Source organism: Bos grunniens, chromosome 13 (genome assembly GCF_055505025.1).
Source record: "Bos grunniens cultivar Pamir isolate PY7600 chromosome 13, Bosgru_T2T1.0, whole genome shotgun sequence".
Classification (NCBI taxonomy): domain Eukaryota; kingdom Metazoa; phylum Chordata; class Mammalia; order Artiodactyla; family Bovidae; genus Bos; species Bos grunniens.
In genome coordinates this window covers 64,507,899-64,522,648 of record NC_141177.1, presented here as the reverse complement: position 1 = coordinate 64,522,648, position 14,750 = coordinate 64,507,899, and the positions used below count along the sequence as shown (strand labels likewise).

Here is a 14,750-nt window from a genome sequence, read left to right as displayed (position 1 = left end):
CAATTAAGCCCACAATAGAAAATCATTTACCAGTGTTAGCAATGGCCACTTTTAAACAGAGTCAAAAACTTACACCCTTAACATGATTCCGTGACCTTTTGTTATCAGAACATGGAATTCATACTAGGTTCACAGTATATTTGAATCACTAAAATGAGAACTTTAAATCTCAAGGGATATCGTTGTTCTTTGTGTTATTATTGTCATCTTCATTGTCAGCATCTTCATCACAGGTTTTCATCTAAAGCACACAGACTTTTTGTATTTTATTTTTGCTTTCTCTACATGCCCTGGACATATGTGAAAATTTGAAAAAAAAATTTTAATTGAAGTATAATTGCTTTACAATGTTGTGTTAGTATCTGCTGTACAATAACATGAATCAGCTATATGTATACACATATTCCCTCCCACCTCCCCACATCTATCCCTCTAGGTCATTACAGAGCTGAAAATTTTGTTATTCATAGTTTAAGTAGAAAACCCACCCCAAATAATCACTTATAAGACTATTACATATATGTGTGAACACATACAAAAGAACACACACATATTCTTACATGCTTTTTCTTATCTATAAGAAGAAAAATTAGTGTATTTAAAATTGTTAAATGCTTTATGTAAATGTTAATAGAACTAATGTATTTTATTCATGAGGCACATTTTTACATGAAGCTCTAAAAGTCTTATAATATCACCTAGTTCTAATCAGTTCTGAAACTTGTAGGGTGTATATTTGTTTTTTCTTTAGTATATTAACAGTTTGGGCTTTGTATTTTTATTTTTATGTATTGTCTTTTTTAATTTGGAAAAATAAGGATGATTTTACTTAATGCTGAAGCATTTCTTGATTTACTGAAATAGTACACAGAAGAGATTTTCACATTTTGTTCTACACTAGTGAGTAATACCAAAATTGTGGAACTTTCAAAGTTTTATGTAATTTTTAAATATAATATAAATAGTAAAATCTCTTCGTAATCATGATAAACACTAGTACTTTGCAGCTCATTTACAAAAGCAACCTGCATAGCCTTGACTGGTGGTTTTTAAACATAAGCCGTGAAGAGAGTCACGTATCTGTGGTTTTCCAGCATATTGTGTAAGAGATAATCATGTATTTACTTCTGTCTTACAACCCCTGTCATTATTATGGCCGTGGCAACCTTGGCTATTTTTTTTCCTTAAAAGGTCATTTCTTGTCACCAGTTTCATCACAAACAAGGCCAGGGTTATTTATAATTTGCTCTCTTAAAACAGAGCTGCCGTCTTGTTATCTGGTGAATCTCTAGAATCATTACCATTATGCTTTGCCTGTATGTTTCCCCATATAGATGCTACTTGGTCACTGTAGTTGCTGTTACTGTTTTATCTGAAAACATGCCCTTCTCTCTGGGGTTACACATGATCTCTTTCTTCATTTCTGTCTTTATTTTTGTGATTTTGGACTCTAGATATTTCTATTTCTGCCGTTTCGTTCTATTTCTGCCATTGGGATGGAAACCACAAAACCCCAGTGTCTTAAAGTCAGGGTTCCTGGTGGTAATACTGTTTCCACAATTCACATTTTTATGAGCTCTTCATTGAAATCATGAATCCGATTATTTTTGATGCAGCCCAAGTAGAGAACAGGCCAGGACAAACTTCTTTTGCTGTTGCTCTGGGTCCATCATGCACACAATCTCCCTGGATATCTGTGGCCCAGTCAAGTTTCATCCTAAAGATAAGGGGGATTCTTTCTAATAACCTATTCTTTCGCACACTCTGAAAAGAGAGAGTAAAATATTAATAGCAAGGCTGGGGTGTGTATTTCATCAGAATGAAGCAAACAATGAAATCTGTCAGTTTGCTGATTCCAGACTCCTTCCCTCATTCTAAGTTTTCAGATACCACTCGATGATAATTTCATTACTGGGATTCATCCAGATGCACTGAGATATGCCACTGATAAGGCTGGAGGTGAACAGTCCCAGAAAACACACAGTGGAGGAAACAAAAGCCCTTCAACTTTTTTTCTTCCCTCCATCAATATCAAATTTTCAGGCCTCTGGGAGAAGCAACTTAAAAATACACCTGAAATTTCTACAAGACCTTGCATTTTCTTTTCACAACTCCACAAGCAGCATGTCATAGAACAGCATGAGCTTGAAAAGCTGGTTAGTAAATCTTGCAGCAGAATGCCAGGTCTTTCAAGACTGTTTGACACATGTGTGTAGCTTAGACTGAGTGTAAAGGAAACGAAAATGGGGTTCTTTTTGAAGGCATTTTTTCTTGCTTCGCTTTTCCTGTCCACTGGCCCTTCCCCGGGCTCCCCACCAACAACAGATCACCCCAGCGCTGTTCTGGGCCAGCCTCATCCAGGGTCACGGAAGAAACTGTTTGTCTCCTTAATGTTGTTGACGAACAATTGCTTCATGCTTTGTTTGCATAAGCAGAACTCATTCGGCAACATGTTTTCTTTACTGAAGGCACCACGGATGTTATTTGAACCGTGTTGTGGAGTGGGTCTCCGAACACACATTTGTTCCAATGTGTGTGGTCATAAACATCCACTAGTAGAGACTGGGGTATCGTAAAGTCTAATCTCTTCACATATTATTTTTGTATCGGGATATTTTTAATATGTTCGCTGACGACGCCCATATGCTTTGAAATTTTGTCCTGCATATTGCTTCATTATTGCTTACCAACAAATGGGATATGCTGGCCAGGCAGAAAGGGGACAATAGAGGTTACTGCCTTTCTCTTTGCACAAAAGCCACCAGAGGAACCACTCTTTAAGGAACAAGCCTACATGTTATCTTTCCAGGCTCCAAATGAGTGCTGAGACTCATATTATTTTAGAAAGTGATTATTGAGTCCAAGTCTGCTATTGGCTTTCAGCTCTAAAAAAAAAAATCAATAACTTGTTTGTCACAGACATTCTTTGTTTGAAATAAATCTATTGCACAGTGTTGCATAACACAAAGGGGACAGAGGCTGGCGAGTGCCAAAAAGGGTCACTTAAGAGTGCGTGCCATTGATGGTTATGATCAACCTTTGTCGGGTGTTGGTAAAGTTACAGGCATCGTTGCCTGTTTAGAGTGGAGCTGCTTTCAAAACGCACCATCGTAAAGGTGAGCTCCAAGCCATTGGTAGAAGCTAAAGCACGCATGGTGGCCCAGCACCACACACTCCCCCAGTATCTGGATTCGGTCAGCGGCAGCTGTCAGCAGACAACCTGCTGCATGAAGCGTCTAGCCAGAAGGATTGACTGTTTCTCTGTAGCGTATAATTAACCTGGGTAAAAATGCCATTTCTTAATAACTAAGGCAAAGTGTATTATTTCACAACCAGTTCCAGGAGGTATTAGCTTGCAGGTTTATTCTTTGGATAAGCTGTTCTGTTTGCATGTGGCTGCCACGGTGGATAAGAAGACCTGTATATGGTGAACTGTGGCCAGTTTCAGCTAATCTCAGTTCAAAATGTAACTGTCATTCTTTAACAAAAGGAAGGTCAGCTACATTGCATCCTACTGCTATACTAAGATGCATAATTACTGAAAGCTTCACCAGCATGGCCAACCTTCCAGTGTACAGCCTGGGACTTTCCCACTGTTGTGAATTATTGAAGCAAATTTTTATGTTTTTGGCACTTTTGAAACTGGGCTATAGTTGCTTTACAATGTATTAGTTTCTGCGGTACAAGGAAGTGAATCAGCTATGTGTATACTTGCATCCCCTCCCTCTTGGCTCCCTTCCCCACCTCATCCTACCCCTCCAGGTCATCACAGAGCATCGAGCTGTGCTCCCTGTACTGTGCAGAAGCTTCCCACAAACTATCCTAGTCTTCCAAGCAGGATTGTTCCCCTATATTTGCTGTCTATACAAGGGATGTAAACTAGTGTCTAATGTCTGTATTTACCAAGCCTCACTAGGCAGACTAGAAAGGTGGATCTCTCAATTTTAAACCATTCTAAGGCTGTAATTAAAATTTAGGGTGATGGGGTGCTTGTGGCTCACAAGACCAAAAAGCTGCCTCTTGAGAAAGCTGCACTTGATTTTTAAAAAACTCACGGAAGTCACATATTGTTTCTATGTCAGTCTCAGAACTGAAATAGTCACCGAGTCCTGTGCTATTCAGAGTTCCTTTCCCGTGACCTGTGTTGCCTTCTCTCCTGCAGCCCAACTCCAGGCCGTCAGCGCAGAGCGGGCGACACTCGGTGTCGGTGGAGGTGCAGATGCAACGGCAGCGGCAGGAGGAGCGCGAGAGCTTCCAGCAGGCCCAGCGCCAGTACAGCTCGCTGCCCCGGTACGCGCCACACACCCCCAGCCCCCACGCCCTGTCCCTGTCCCTTGGGAAATCCCTCCTTCCCAATGCACTGGCTTTTCCACCTCCAAGGAACCGCTCATAGACGGTGGGAACCGTGGCTTACTTGGCCAGACCATTGCCTGGCAGGGGGACCAGGCAGGAAGGTGTTTCAGGAGATGCCAGCATCCCTAGCTGGCAGCTCCCTCCTGGAAAGTGAAGTGGCCTGTTCCCCGCAAGGACGGGGCTTAGGGGTCAGACCTGGGATCTGGTGTTTGTTCTGCGACCTCCCGCGGGGCCGGAGACAGATTCCTCCGTTGAGAAATGGAAACAGAACTTTTACTTTGCACGGCTCAGTGGTAACTAGCATAAATGGACCTTGTAAATCTAGAGTTCTCCAGAAGGACAGGTGTAACTAGTATAAAAGCTCAAGGGGCTGTGGTCTTCTTGGCCAAATGTTTGGCTTCCTGTATTTTAGTTGCGTTTGAGGTTATTTTTTAAGGGATGGGGAAGAGCTCTCATAAAGTGTGTGAGAAGTGAGAAGAGAAATGCCTAGGACTCGGAAAGGGGAGGGACGGGGGTGGGAGGGCCTGGCGGGAAGTTGGGAGGAGACCTGGGGCTCCATCCTCGGGAAGAGGACAAGAGAGAAGCAAGTACATCCACCGGGTTTCTCCTGCTCACCTTCCAAAGGATCGGTCCTCCAAACCAATCCTTTCGTCCTGGCGTACCCCTCTCCATGTCCACTGCTAACCCTCTCCTGCACCCAACCCCATACCTCCCTCCCACGTCTCCTCTGAAGCACCTGTGACTCCATAGACCTGAGGCTTGCTGCTGTGGGACCACTGCTGTCAGTCAATGATTCCCTAAAGAACCAGAACTTGCCCTTTGATCAACTGTAGCCCCCTTCTGGTCAGCCATTTTATTCTGTGTGGATAGGAGAAAAGTAGAAACCCTATAAAAGAGTGCCGTGAGCTTAGGTGTGCGGGCTGGTTGACCTCTATACCGTCTTCACTCCTTTTACAGAGTACAGGTGTGTGTGTGTGTGGGGGGGGTAATTTGCATGTAACTTTTACAGTAAGTCCCCTACATACAAATCTTCAAGTTGTGAGCCTTCAAAGATGCAAACATGCGTTCCATCATCGATAGGCTTGAGTGAAACTGAAGCTTGCCCACCGTCCTTTTCAAGGTACTGTACTGTAAGAGTTAAAATGATTTCTTTATTTTGTGTGTTTGTTTTTTATATATTATTTATGTGAAAAGTATTATAAGCCTATTCCAGTACAGCACTATAGGGCCAATTGTGTTAGTTGGGTACCTAGGCTAACTTTGTTGGACTTACGAACAAATTGGACTCGAACATGCTCTCAGAACGGAACCCGTTTGTATGTAGGGGACTTACTGTAGTCTGCCCTCCATATATCCCTGATTCCATCCATGGCTTCTCTGTATCCTCAGATTCAACCAAGCACAGACATGTTGTCCTGAGGTATTCATTATTGGAAAATATCCATGTATAAGTGGATTCATGCAGTCGAACACACACAGTTCAAGGATCAACCGTAACTCCTCAGTGTGCACCTCTGATTGAGGAAATCAGAAACTTGGGGTCTTGCACACAGCTTGGTTCCTTGCAGAGCCACCTCACTCAGTTAGAGGCTGGAGGGAGGTTGAGGGGGGCTGTCACCCACATGAACTGGAAGCAAATCCCAGTTTCTGACATATGATATTTTTCAAAGACACTTGACCTCTGCTCTTTTGGATATGGACAATTGACAGAGTTTGGTCTAAACAAGTCACTGTGGCATTTGATACCAAAAAGACTTCACACACACAGAGAGAGTTCAGTTGCAAAGTGGAGCATAAAAGAAAACAAATGGGACTTGGGATCAGGCACGCTAGATGAGGTGGTTTGAATTAGAGGGCTATATACTCGCCAGAGGGGTTTGTAAAGTCTTGCCATGATTAGGGAAACCTATAGGCTGAATTCAGGTTCCACTGTGAAATGTCAGCGAGAAACACTAGCCAGATGGTAATGTGAGATCAGTGGGGAAAGGAGACCTGAGCAGCCCAACACTCAGTTCTTAACTGGAGGTGGACTTTTTTTTTTAATTCCTAAATTAGTTTTCTTTTTTCTGTTTTACTCTCTTTTTAAAAAAATCCTTTTTAAAATTTCTAGCTTTATTCCTTAGTATCCAAAGTGTTAAAGTGTTGGTCGCTCAGTCACGTCCGACTCTATGCAACCCCATGTACTGTAGCCCACCAGGCTCCTCTGTCCATAAAATTCTCCAGGTTAAGAAAATTGGAGTGGATTGCCATTTCCTTCTCCAGGGGATCTTCCTAACCCAAGGATCGAACCCAGGTCTCCTGCATTGCAGGCAGGTTCTTTATAGTCTGAGCTACCACAGAAGTTCTACTATCCAAAAGGCAGCTCTAAATCTGAGCAGTAGAAGTAGGTTGGGTCATAGTCACTGATAAAAAAGTGTATTCAAGACCCTTTGGGGATGTTTTGCTTTCTTCCCTTTTCCCGGCGTCTGTTTCCTCTCCAGCTCTCCTCCTGCCGCCAGTGGTTTCTTGCTCACCCTCCTTGTTTCCTGGCTGTGTCTCCATGCCCTGACTCAGTCTCCCCACCATGCCCATGTATTATGTGTCTCCACTGTTTGTCACCTTGTCAGCCCAGGTCTGTCTGTCTTCATCCCCCTGTGCCCTCCTCAGTGTGATGCCTGACAGCTTTCCTCAGGTGTGGGGGCTTTTCTGGGTGTCCTCTATGTGAGGGTGGTCTTCACACATAATCACTAAGAGGCAATTATTGCCAAACCAGGGTGTGGGCTTTGGGTGGCCTCAGGCATCTCCAGTGAGCTCATTCCAGGACCCAACAAACCTGTGTGTTGGTCGTAAAGAGAATCACTGGAAGGAATGATGCTTTGTTGCTCCCGAGGTTATTGGTGGCCTTTGAGCCACCCTGGGACAATGGAAGGCTTGCTTCTGATTCTCACTCTAGGACGTGTTTGTGAGTTGCTTCTCTGAGTGAAGATTCTCCAGTCTGTCTTTGGTGCCTTTCTTTGCTCCTTGATCTCTACCAACCCTTCCATCCCAAAAGACAAAATGCTAATCTTTTTGTTTATTTTCTTCTTTGGTCAGAAAGATGCTCCCCCAAAACTCAGAGCCTAATCATTGGAGGCAAAGTCACTGATTGGTCACCCATGAACTTTGTGTGCTACACTTTTGTGAGCATTTTACAGATGTGATTTCTTTTATTGCTCCCCATAATCCTATGATGTTAGAGATTCTGCCTGTTGCATTAATGAAGCCACCTGAGCCCAGAATAGAGAACCTTCCCAGGCTCCCAGCTGCACGTGCAGACCCAGGGCTGGATCCATGTCCCTGGGACGCCCAGCTGGTCTCCCACTGTTCCCTGTGCCTGCATGCCTCATCTTCCAGTAAGTGGAGGAAGCTTACTGTCTGCTGCTTCCTCGTGTTTCTCCACAGCCTGCTCGTTTCTTGTCCTGTTCTTTAATCAAGAGCTTGCTGATACACTAGCTTCCTTTCCTAGGTAGTGTGTGTATGTATGTACATGTGTCCACGTGTACACATCTGTGTGTATGAACATGTCTTACTTCAAACCTCAGGGAGGTTTTCTTCCTTCTCTCTAAACTGCTTAATCTGAAGAAAATTTTAGCTACAAGAAATTCTTTTTCCCACATTGTCATAATTTCCATCCATAAACAAACTGTTAATTGAATTTTCAATGTGTCCTAATACAAAAAGACTCTATCTTCCTGGAATGATTCTGGTCCATGACCATGTGGAGAAAAGCCTCAGGCTTCGTGCAGCTGGGGACCAGGATGGGCAGGACTAGTGGATCCCCGTGGACCAAGGCTGAAGAAGCTTATCTCCAGTTATCCTTAAATTGATAGCTAACCCATGAAAGAATCCCATGTTGTTGCTATAACATCAGCAACAAGTTTGTTGTTTTAATTAAAGTTTCATGATTAATATCAAATCCCTTGGTTTCATGCTGGCACTTTCCATCATTCACAGCTCTGAGCAGATTAATTTATGACTCTTTAAGTGGAGATAATCAGTGCTTTAGGCAAATAAACTATTCCGTCAAATCTAAGGATTCTTGCCTGAGCTGATTGTACCCAGGGCCTGATTCCCATTACAAGGATGAATATACTTTAGACTGTTTAATTCATTATAAAACAGTCATTTCCAAAGATGATTCTGAACAGTAGTTCATCTTCCTTATTGAGAATACCCTTGACTACATTTTAGGTCATATGGAAAATGGGCTGATTTCATCCCAAACCATATTGATGGCATGTCTGAGTGTTCAGAAATGCAAATGGCTTCATTCCTATGGGAGACCCAATGCTGCATAGACCTTACTTTTCCCCTACCCGAGCCTTTTTGAACACTCCGTCATGTGTGCGTTGATGTGAAAGGCTGAACAATACATACTGTCACCGAATCATTTTTTTATTGATAAATGAAGCAATATATTTTGTTTTATGACTCAATTCTTGCTCCCTCTCTTCCATTTTCAAGGCGAAAAAATTAGGGCATGTCTGTCTTTCTGGCACAAAATTGTTTTACTTTATCATAGCCAATCTTATTGTAAATTCATAAAAGCATCTAGAGACTTGATAGTAAATTAAAGATGTTTCAAAACAATAATGTTTCCTGAAAATGATGTGCAACTTTATTGCAGAAAGGATAAGAAGTTGAAATTTCTAGAGGACTCTGACTTATTGCCCCATCTCGGGGTGACAGAATATGAGTAAGTTACCCTGGCCTTGGATGAGGATACTGTGGGCAGAGAATGGTGCTTACTCCTCACACACCCAGGTTCTGCAATCTTGATGAGCATGTATTCCAGAGGTTGTCAGTTGCTGACATATGTAACTTGAAAGCCGTGGCTTTAAGGGACTGCCTGTTGCATTTTTAATCATAGAGGAGTCTAGACTTAAATCTTTCATAACTGAAGTCATATTGTAATCCATTCCATGTACTTCATATTAGCTAGCATCTCTGGCATGAGGGTGGCAGCTGTGTAAAATATTTGTTTGGCTTGTTTAGAATTGAATCGTAATGTTGTAAAGCGAGCAATTATTGCTGGTACGGAAGCTGCCAAATCTCTAATACCCCTATAGAGCATCCTGCCAATGAGTCTCAATTGCAGGATATATTGTTACCCTAAGCGGAACAGATCACACCCGCCCAGACGCAGAAGGAAGACCCTGTTTCTGAGTAGCTGTGGAGTCTGTTTGCTGTCTCTCCTGTGTAGCCATTGTTCATGCAGACTTGTCTCAGATTGAGCTTGCCGGAGTCAGTCACGTTTTCATCCTTCAGCTCCTATCACAATGTCTGAGAATCAGCTGAAGCCCAATATAGTAAGTCCCCTTACTGGGAACATATGAATGAGTTCCATTCTGAGTGTGCGTTTGAAAGTCCCATTTGTTCATAAGTCCAACAAAGTTAGCCCAGGTACCTGACTAACACAATCGGCTATACAGTACTGTACTGGAATAGGTTTATAATACTTATCACAAAAAATAATACATAAACAACAAACGCGGAAAATAAAGAAAACATTTTTACTCTTAGAGTACAGTACCTTGAAAACTATATAGTCCAGTACAACAGCTGGCATACAGGGGCTGGCGTGGAATGAACAGGCAAGAAGCGTTACTGACTGGAGCAGGGAGAGGAGGTGGGAGATGGTAGAGCTGAAGGGTCATCAGCAACAGGAGACGGAGGGCAAGCTGGAGTTTCACTCATGCCTGACAATGATGGCACAGGTTCTGGTTCCTTGCTTGATTCAGTTCAATCTACCCTCTTGACAAAACGATCCAGTGATGTCTGCGTACCTCCAGTGATGTCTGGGCTTGGAGTAAAGATACTGTACTACCATACTCTACAGTACTGCACAGTAAAGTACAGAAAAGCACAGCCATTTACAGAGCATGCATGCACGTGACAATGTACGCCAGACACGGGAACTAACTTACGTGATTGGACACACGAATGCGCACTTGCTTGTCTGAAAGTTCATGACTTAAGGTTCATATAGAGAGGACTTACTGTGATGTTTGTTGAGATATAGAAATGCTATTCTGGCTCCCCCCCACCACCCCCGACTCTTCCCCTTCATCTCCCTCCCTCCCCTTTTCCCAACACTCACACTCACCTTGGGCTTTGCTTCCTAGGCAAAGCAGGAAGAATGCCAGCTCTGTCTCCCAGGATTCTTGGGAGCAGAACTACCCTCCCGGGGAAGGCTTCCAGAGTGCCAAGGAGAACCCCAGGTACTCGAGCTACCAAGGTTCCCGGAACGGCTATCTGGGTGGGCACGGCTTCAACGCCAGGGTCATGCTGGAGACCCAGGAGCTGCTCCGCCAGGAGCAGAGGCGGAAAGAGCAGCAGATGAAGAAGCAACCTCCGGCCCCCGAGGGGCTCAACAACTATGATTCATATAAGAAAGTCCAGGACCCCAGTCACATCTCTGCCAAGGGGCCCTTCCGGCAGGACGTGCCCCCCTCACCTTCTCAGGTCGCCAGGCTGAACAGACTCCAGACTCCTGAGAAAGGGAGGCCCTTCTATTCCTGAGCAGGAGGAGAGCGGACACTTCGTGTCATGCAATAAAGGACACTTTCCTACGAAGACTTGTATTCGGGAGTTTTTTTTTTAACACCCTGGTGGTACTACGGAGTATTTCTGTTGCTGGTATCAGTGCCTTTAAGCAGTGTGGGCAGTTTGATGGAAGGCCTTAATGTCTTTGCCACTGTGTTTCACATGTCTATTTCATGGAAGAATTTCCCGCCATGTGACAATCACCTGTTCAAAGCATCCTACGCTCCTCATCTCTTGGGTACTGGGAACCTGGCCCAGCCTGGGAGACCCCGTGGCTTTGTGTTACCACCCTGTGCAGCTTGTGGCAACAGATCATCCTGAAGTCACAGGTGATGTTGATCCCTCTTTTTTATCCCCTTTGAGTGTCTCAGACGAAGTGACATCTCCATCTCTGGTGGATGAAAGTGGGTGGCATACACCAGAAATTGGGGCTCTGTGGTACTTCCCAGCACAGTCATTTTTAACCCCTTGTGACCAGTATGGTTTCCCTTTTCTTTCTCAGCTCCTTGTAACGGGAATTTCCTTCGTCTAAAAGAAGCTAAGCCATATTCCAACACTGTCTGGTTATCAGGGGGGTCCTTTTGTAACTGCCTTATAACTCAGTGTTACCAGTGATGTGATCATTCTGTCTGCATTTACAAACACCCTCGTTTAGTCCTGTTCCCTCACGCGTGTGTTGAGCCGTCACAGCTCTGCGTGGAGAACATAGGAGACGGGCTTCAGCCCCGGTGGGGCAGGGGGCTGCTCGCCCACCGGCCCGGTGCGTGTCATGACATGGAGGGGGCGATAGCTAGAGAAAGAGTTCTCCCAGGATGAGCGTCTGGCCCAGTCCCTTCCAGTTGCCCTCTTCATTAGTTTTTATTTGATGAGTTGGCAAGAAGGGCATAGTGTGGGACAAAGATCAGCCAGACACTCATTTTGGGATTCCAAAATCTCACCTGCTGTCTCCGGCTTTTAAAGTCAATTGGAATCGATGTTTGTCTATTCCTCCACCTGCTATCTCCCTGCCTGGTGATGCCATCAGGCTTCTTGTAGAGAATTCTGCCATGAAACATAAAAGGTAAATAAGAGGACAGACATTCCACATCCCACAGAACATTCTGGTGTCCCCAGACAGCGGTGACAAAAGATTGCCCTTGTGTCGCTATGTTAACGTATGTGTGGGTCGTGAGGACCCGGGTTGCTCCCGTGTTTCCATCCTCTCCTCTATTGGTCTGAACATCCTGTTGTAAACCATGGCTGGATTGCTAAAGTGCCTGCGAATCCCGACGTGAAAAGAGCTTGAGATGAAAGCTCAGCATATTGTGTGTTAACAAAAAGAAAAAAAAAAAAAAGACATGTACGGATATGCCTATTTTTTTTTTACTGGCACATTGTATTTTTTGTGTCCATTTGTTTTTAGAAAATATGTGAGGGGTCCTTCCCCATCCCCGCGTCTCTTTTGCATCTCTGTGTAATGGTTCTGTTTGTTCACGGAGCGTGGCGGTGTTGAAATGATGTGACCGGTGCAAGCGTGGTGACCTCTGACGACAGCGGCTCTTCCTCACGGCCTCCCCTGTGCTGTGAGGAACAGCTTTCTGTACATACGAGACTTCTAATAAAAGGCATATTTCTTCCTGTTCTCTGTGTCTCTCTAGTATTCCTGTGAAAACTCTCCTAGCTGGGTTTTTCAAAAGTCTATTAGCAGATGTGATCTTTCTTCCCCTTATATTTAGAGAAAGTTGAAAATTTCCACGTCTTTATCTGTGCAAACATGGAAATGGATGATTGATTGTTTATTTGAACACCTGAGGAGAGAGGGGACCGGGAAGAGAGAAGGACCTAATTAATGAGTCCACTGGAAGGCCCGGGCTGCCCAGAGTAGCTGGGAAATTCTGAATGGAAGGAGCTGATGATACACTAGAATAAATAAAAGAATAATTGGACAGAGAGCAATGTGTTAGTAAGAGTTCCACCATTGCCCTTTGCTCTATGGACCATTTAGACGGGCCAAATGTTCTGACTGAGTCCTAGCCATGTGTACCAGGAGCTCAGACAGCAGTCCAAATTCAAGCCCACTTTCAACTAGTCCAGTGCTTATTTCCCAAATTACACAATGAGACTTCGCTCTTTCTTCCAGAAGGACACTAGTTAATATTTGTATGGTGCTTTGAAGGCACAAAGGGTACTAGCTCCCCAGGTGGGTCCCTGTCCAAAAGGCAGGCTTTGCAAAGACCTGTTCAAAATACCCTCCCATGGAGGGCCAAGCATCAGCTAGTTGTCATAGCTACCCTCATCTTGACACTAAATCCAAATTCTCTCACCTCAGGATTAGTGATGAGAGGTGTATAGCAAGCCAAGGTGATAGATAACACGTCTTTGGTTCTCATATGCCTACAAGGTGTGGGAAAGGAGGAGAGAGAAAGATGGATAGATTTGTTAATTTTCTCACTGACCAGGAGGCCCGCTGCAAATGCCAAAACTCGCAGATTATTTATCTCAACTGACAGTGAGAAGCAGAGCAGGAGAGGCAGTAGTGAATGTTACAGGGGCCCAAATCACAGGAGATTTGTAGATCAGAACTGACAATTGGAGCTGCACGGAGAAGAGGAGGAGGAATGGTTATGGGTCAGCACAGAAATGAGGATATGCCTATGATGCCGCCTTGTCTAAAAATGGACTGGCCTCTACTCCAGGGCATCCCACAAGGACTTGCTGGGGCCAGGGGAAGAACATGTTCGCACGGAGAAGTCCTGAGTCTTGAATGGGGGTGAGTGTCAACCTCAAGGCACCCACAAAGCTGAGGATCAAAGTGCAGTCACTCAACAGTTCTTCAAAAAGGATGGTCTCACTGTTACCACCCTTCTTAGCCAATTGAGACTGTAGAAAGTCTGTAAATATGTATGTGTAATTATCCATTATAAAAACAACATTAAGTAATGTATGGATAGTCTGTATAACCCAGTCATCATACCCACCTCCTCTTCCTGGGTTCAGGTAGACCAACAACAGCTCAGGGGTGCATGCACCCCACCACTGTCAGGCTGCCTCGCTAAAAGGAAAGAGATATAAACCCAGGCTTCTCAGGTTTTCTGTCAAGGAAGTCAGATCTATCAATTCTTTTTTTATTTTTAATCTATCAACTCTGAGTCAGTAAGCCAAATGAATTTTGTTTGTTGAGTGAGAACCTTTGGTTCTACTGCAAACCCTTTCTGAAAATGAGCAGAAAATAAGCAAAGCTTGCTGACCACCACTTGTCTGAACCATGAGTCACCAGCATAAGTCTGAACAAGAGGCCAGAGGGAAGAAGAGGCCAGGCCCCAGAGGCTGTCTCCACGTGACTTATCCCAAAGGGCTCGCATCTCCTGGACTGCTTCCGTCCTCCCAGAGCTGCCATTAGGAAGTAGAGTGTTCACGTATACACACGAGAGGTACATGCAGCAAGTGTGAAATGCATACGGAATTCTATATTTAGCTGCTTATTTTCATGTGTCGCTTATTTCATCCTTAAAACCCAAGTCTTAATCAACTATACTTTAATATAAAATAAAAAGTTAAAAGAAAAGGAATAAAACTACCATACGATCCAGGAATCCCATTTTTAGCTATTTAGGTTAGGTCAGGTTAGGTTAGGTTAGCTTTAGTCGCTCAATCATGTCCGACTCTTGCGACTCCAAGGCCTATAGGCTTCTCTGTCCATGGGATTGTCCAAGACAAGAATACTGGAGTGGTTTGCCATTTCCATCTCCAGGGGATCTTCCCAACCCAGGGATCGAACCTGGGTCTCCTGCCCTGCAGGCAGTCTGTGCGTGCTAAGTCACTTCAGTCGTGTCCAACTCTTTGTGACCCCATGG

General features: G+C 44.2%; 1 protein-coding gene across 47 annotated transcripts in view; it reads left to right on the top strand.

The window, feature by feature from the left end:
• PARD3 (par-3 family cell polarity regulator) overlaps window positions 1–12,538 on the top strand; it is a 579,141-nt gene extending 566,603 nt beyond the window's left edge. For all 47 annotated transcript variants that reach the window (XM_086334618.1, XM_086334607.1, XM_086334597.1 and 44 more), the window contains 2 exons: window positions 4,163–4,290; window positions 10,497–12,538. In XM_086334618.1, the coding sequence (XP_086190744.1) occupies window positions 4,163–4,290; window positions 10,497–10,893 (525 nt within the window). In that variant the 3' untranslated portion in view covers window positions 10,894–12,538. The remainder of the gene's footprint in view (window positions 1–4,162; window positions 4,291–10,496) is intronic.
• The last annotated feature ends 2,212 nt before the right edge of the window (window positions 12,539–14,750 follow it).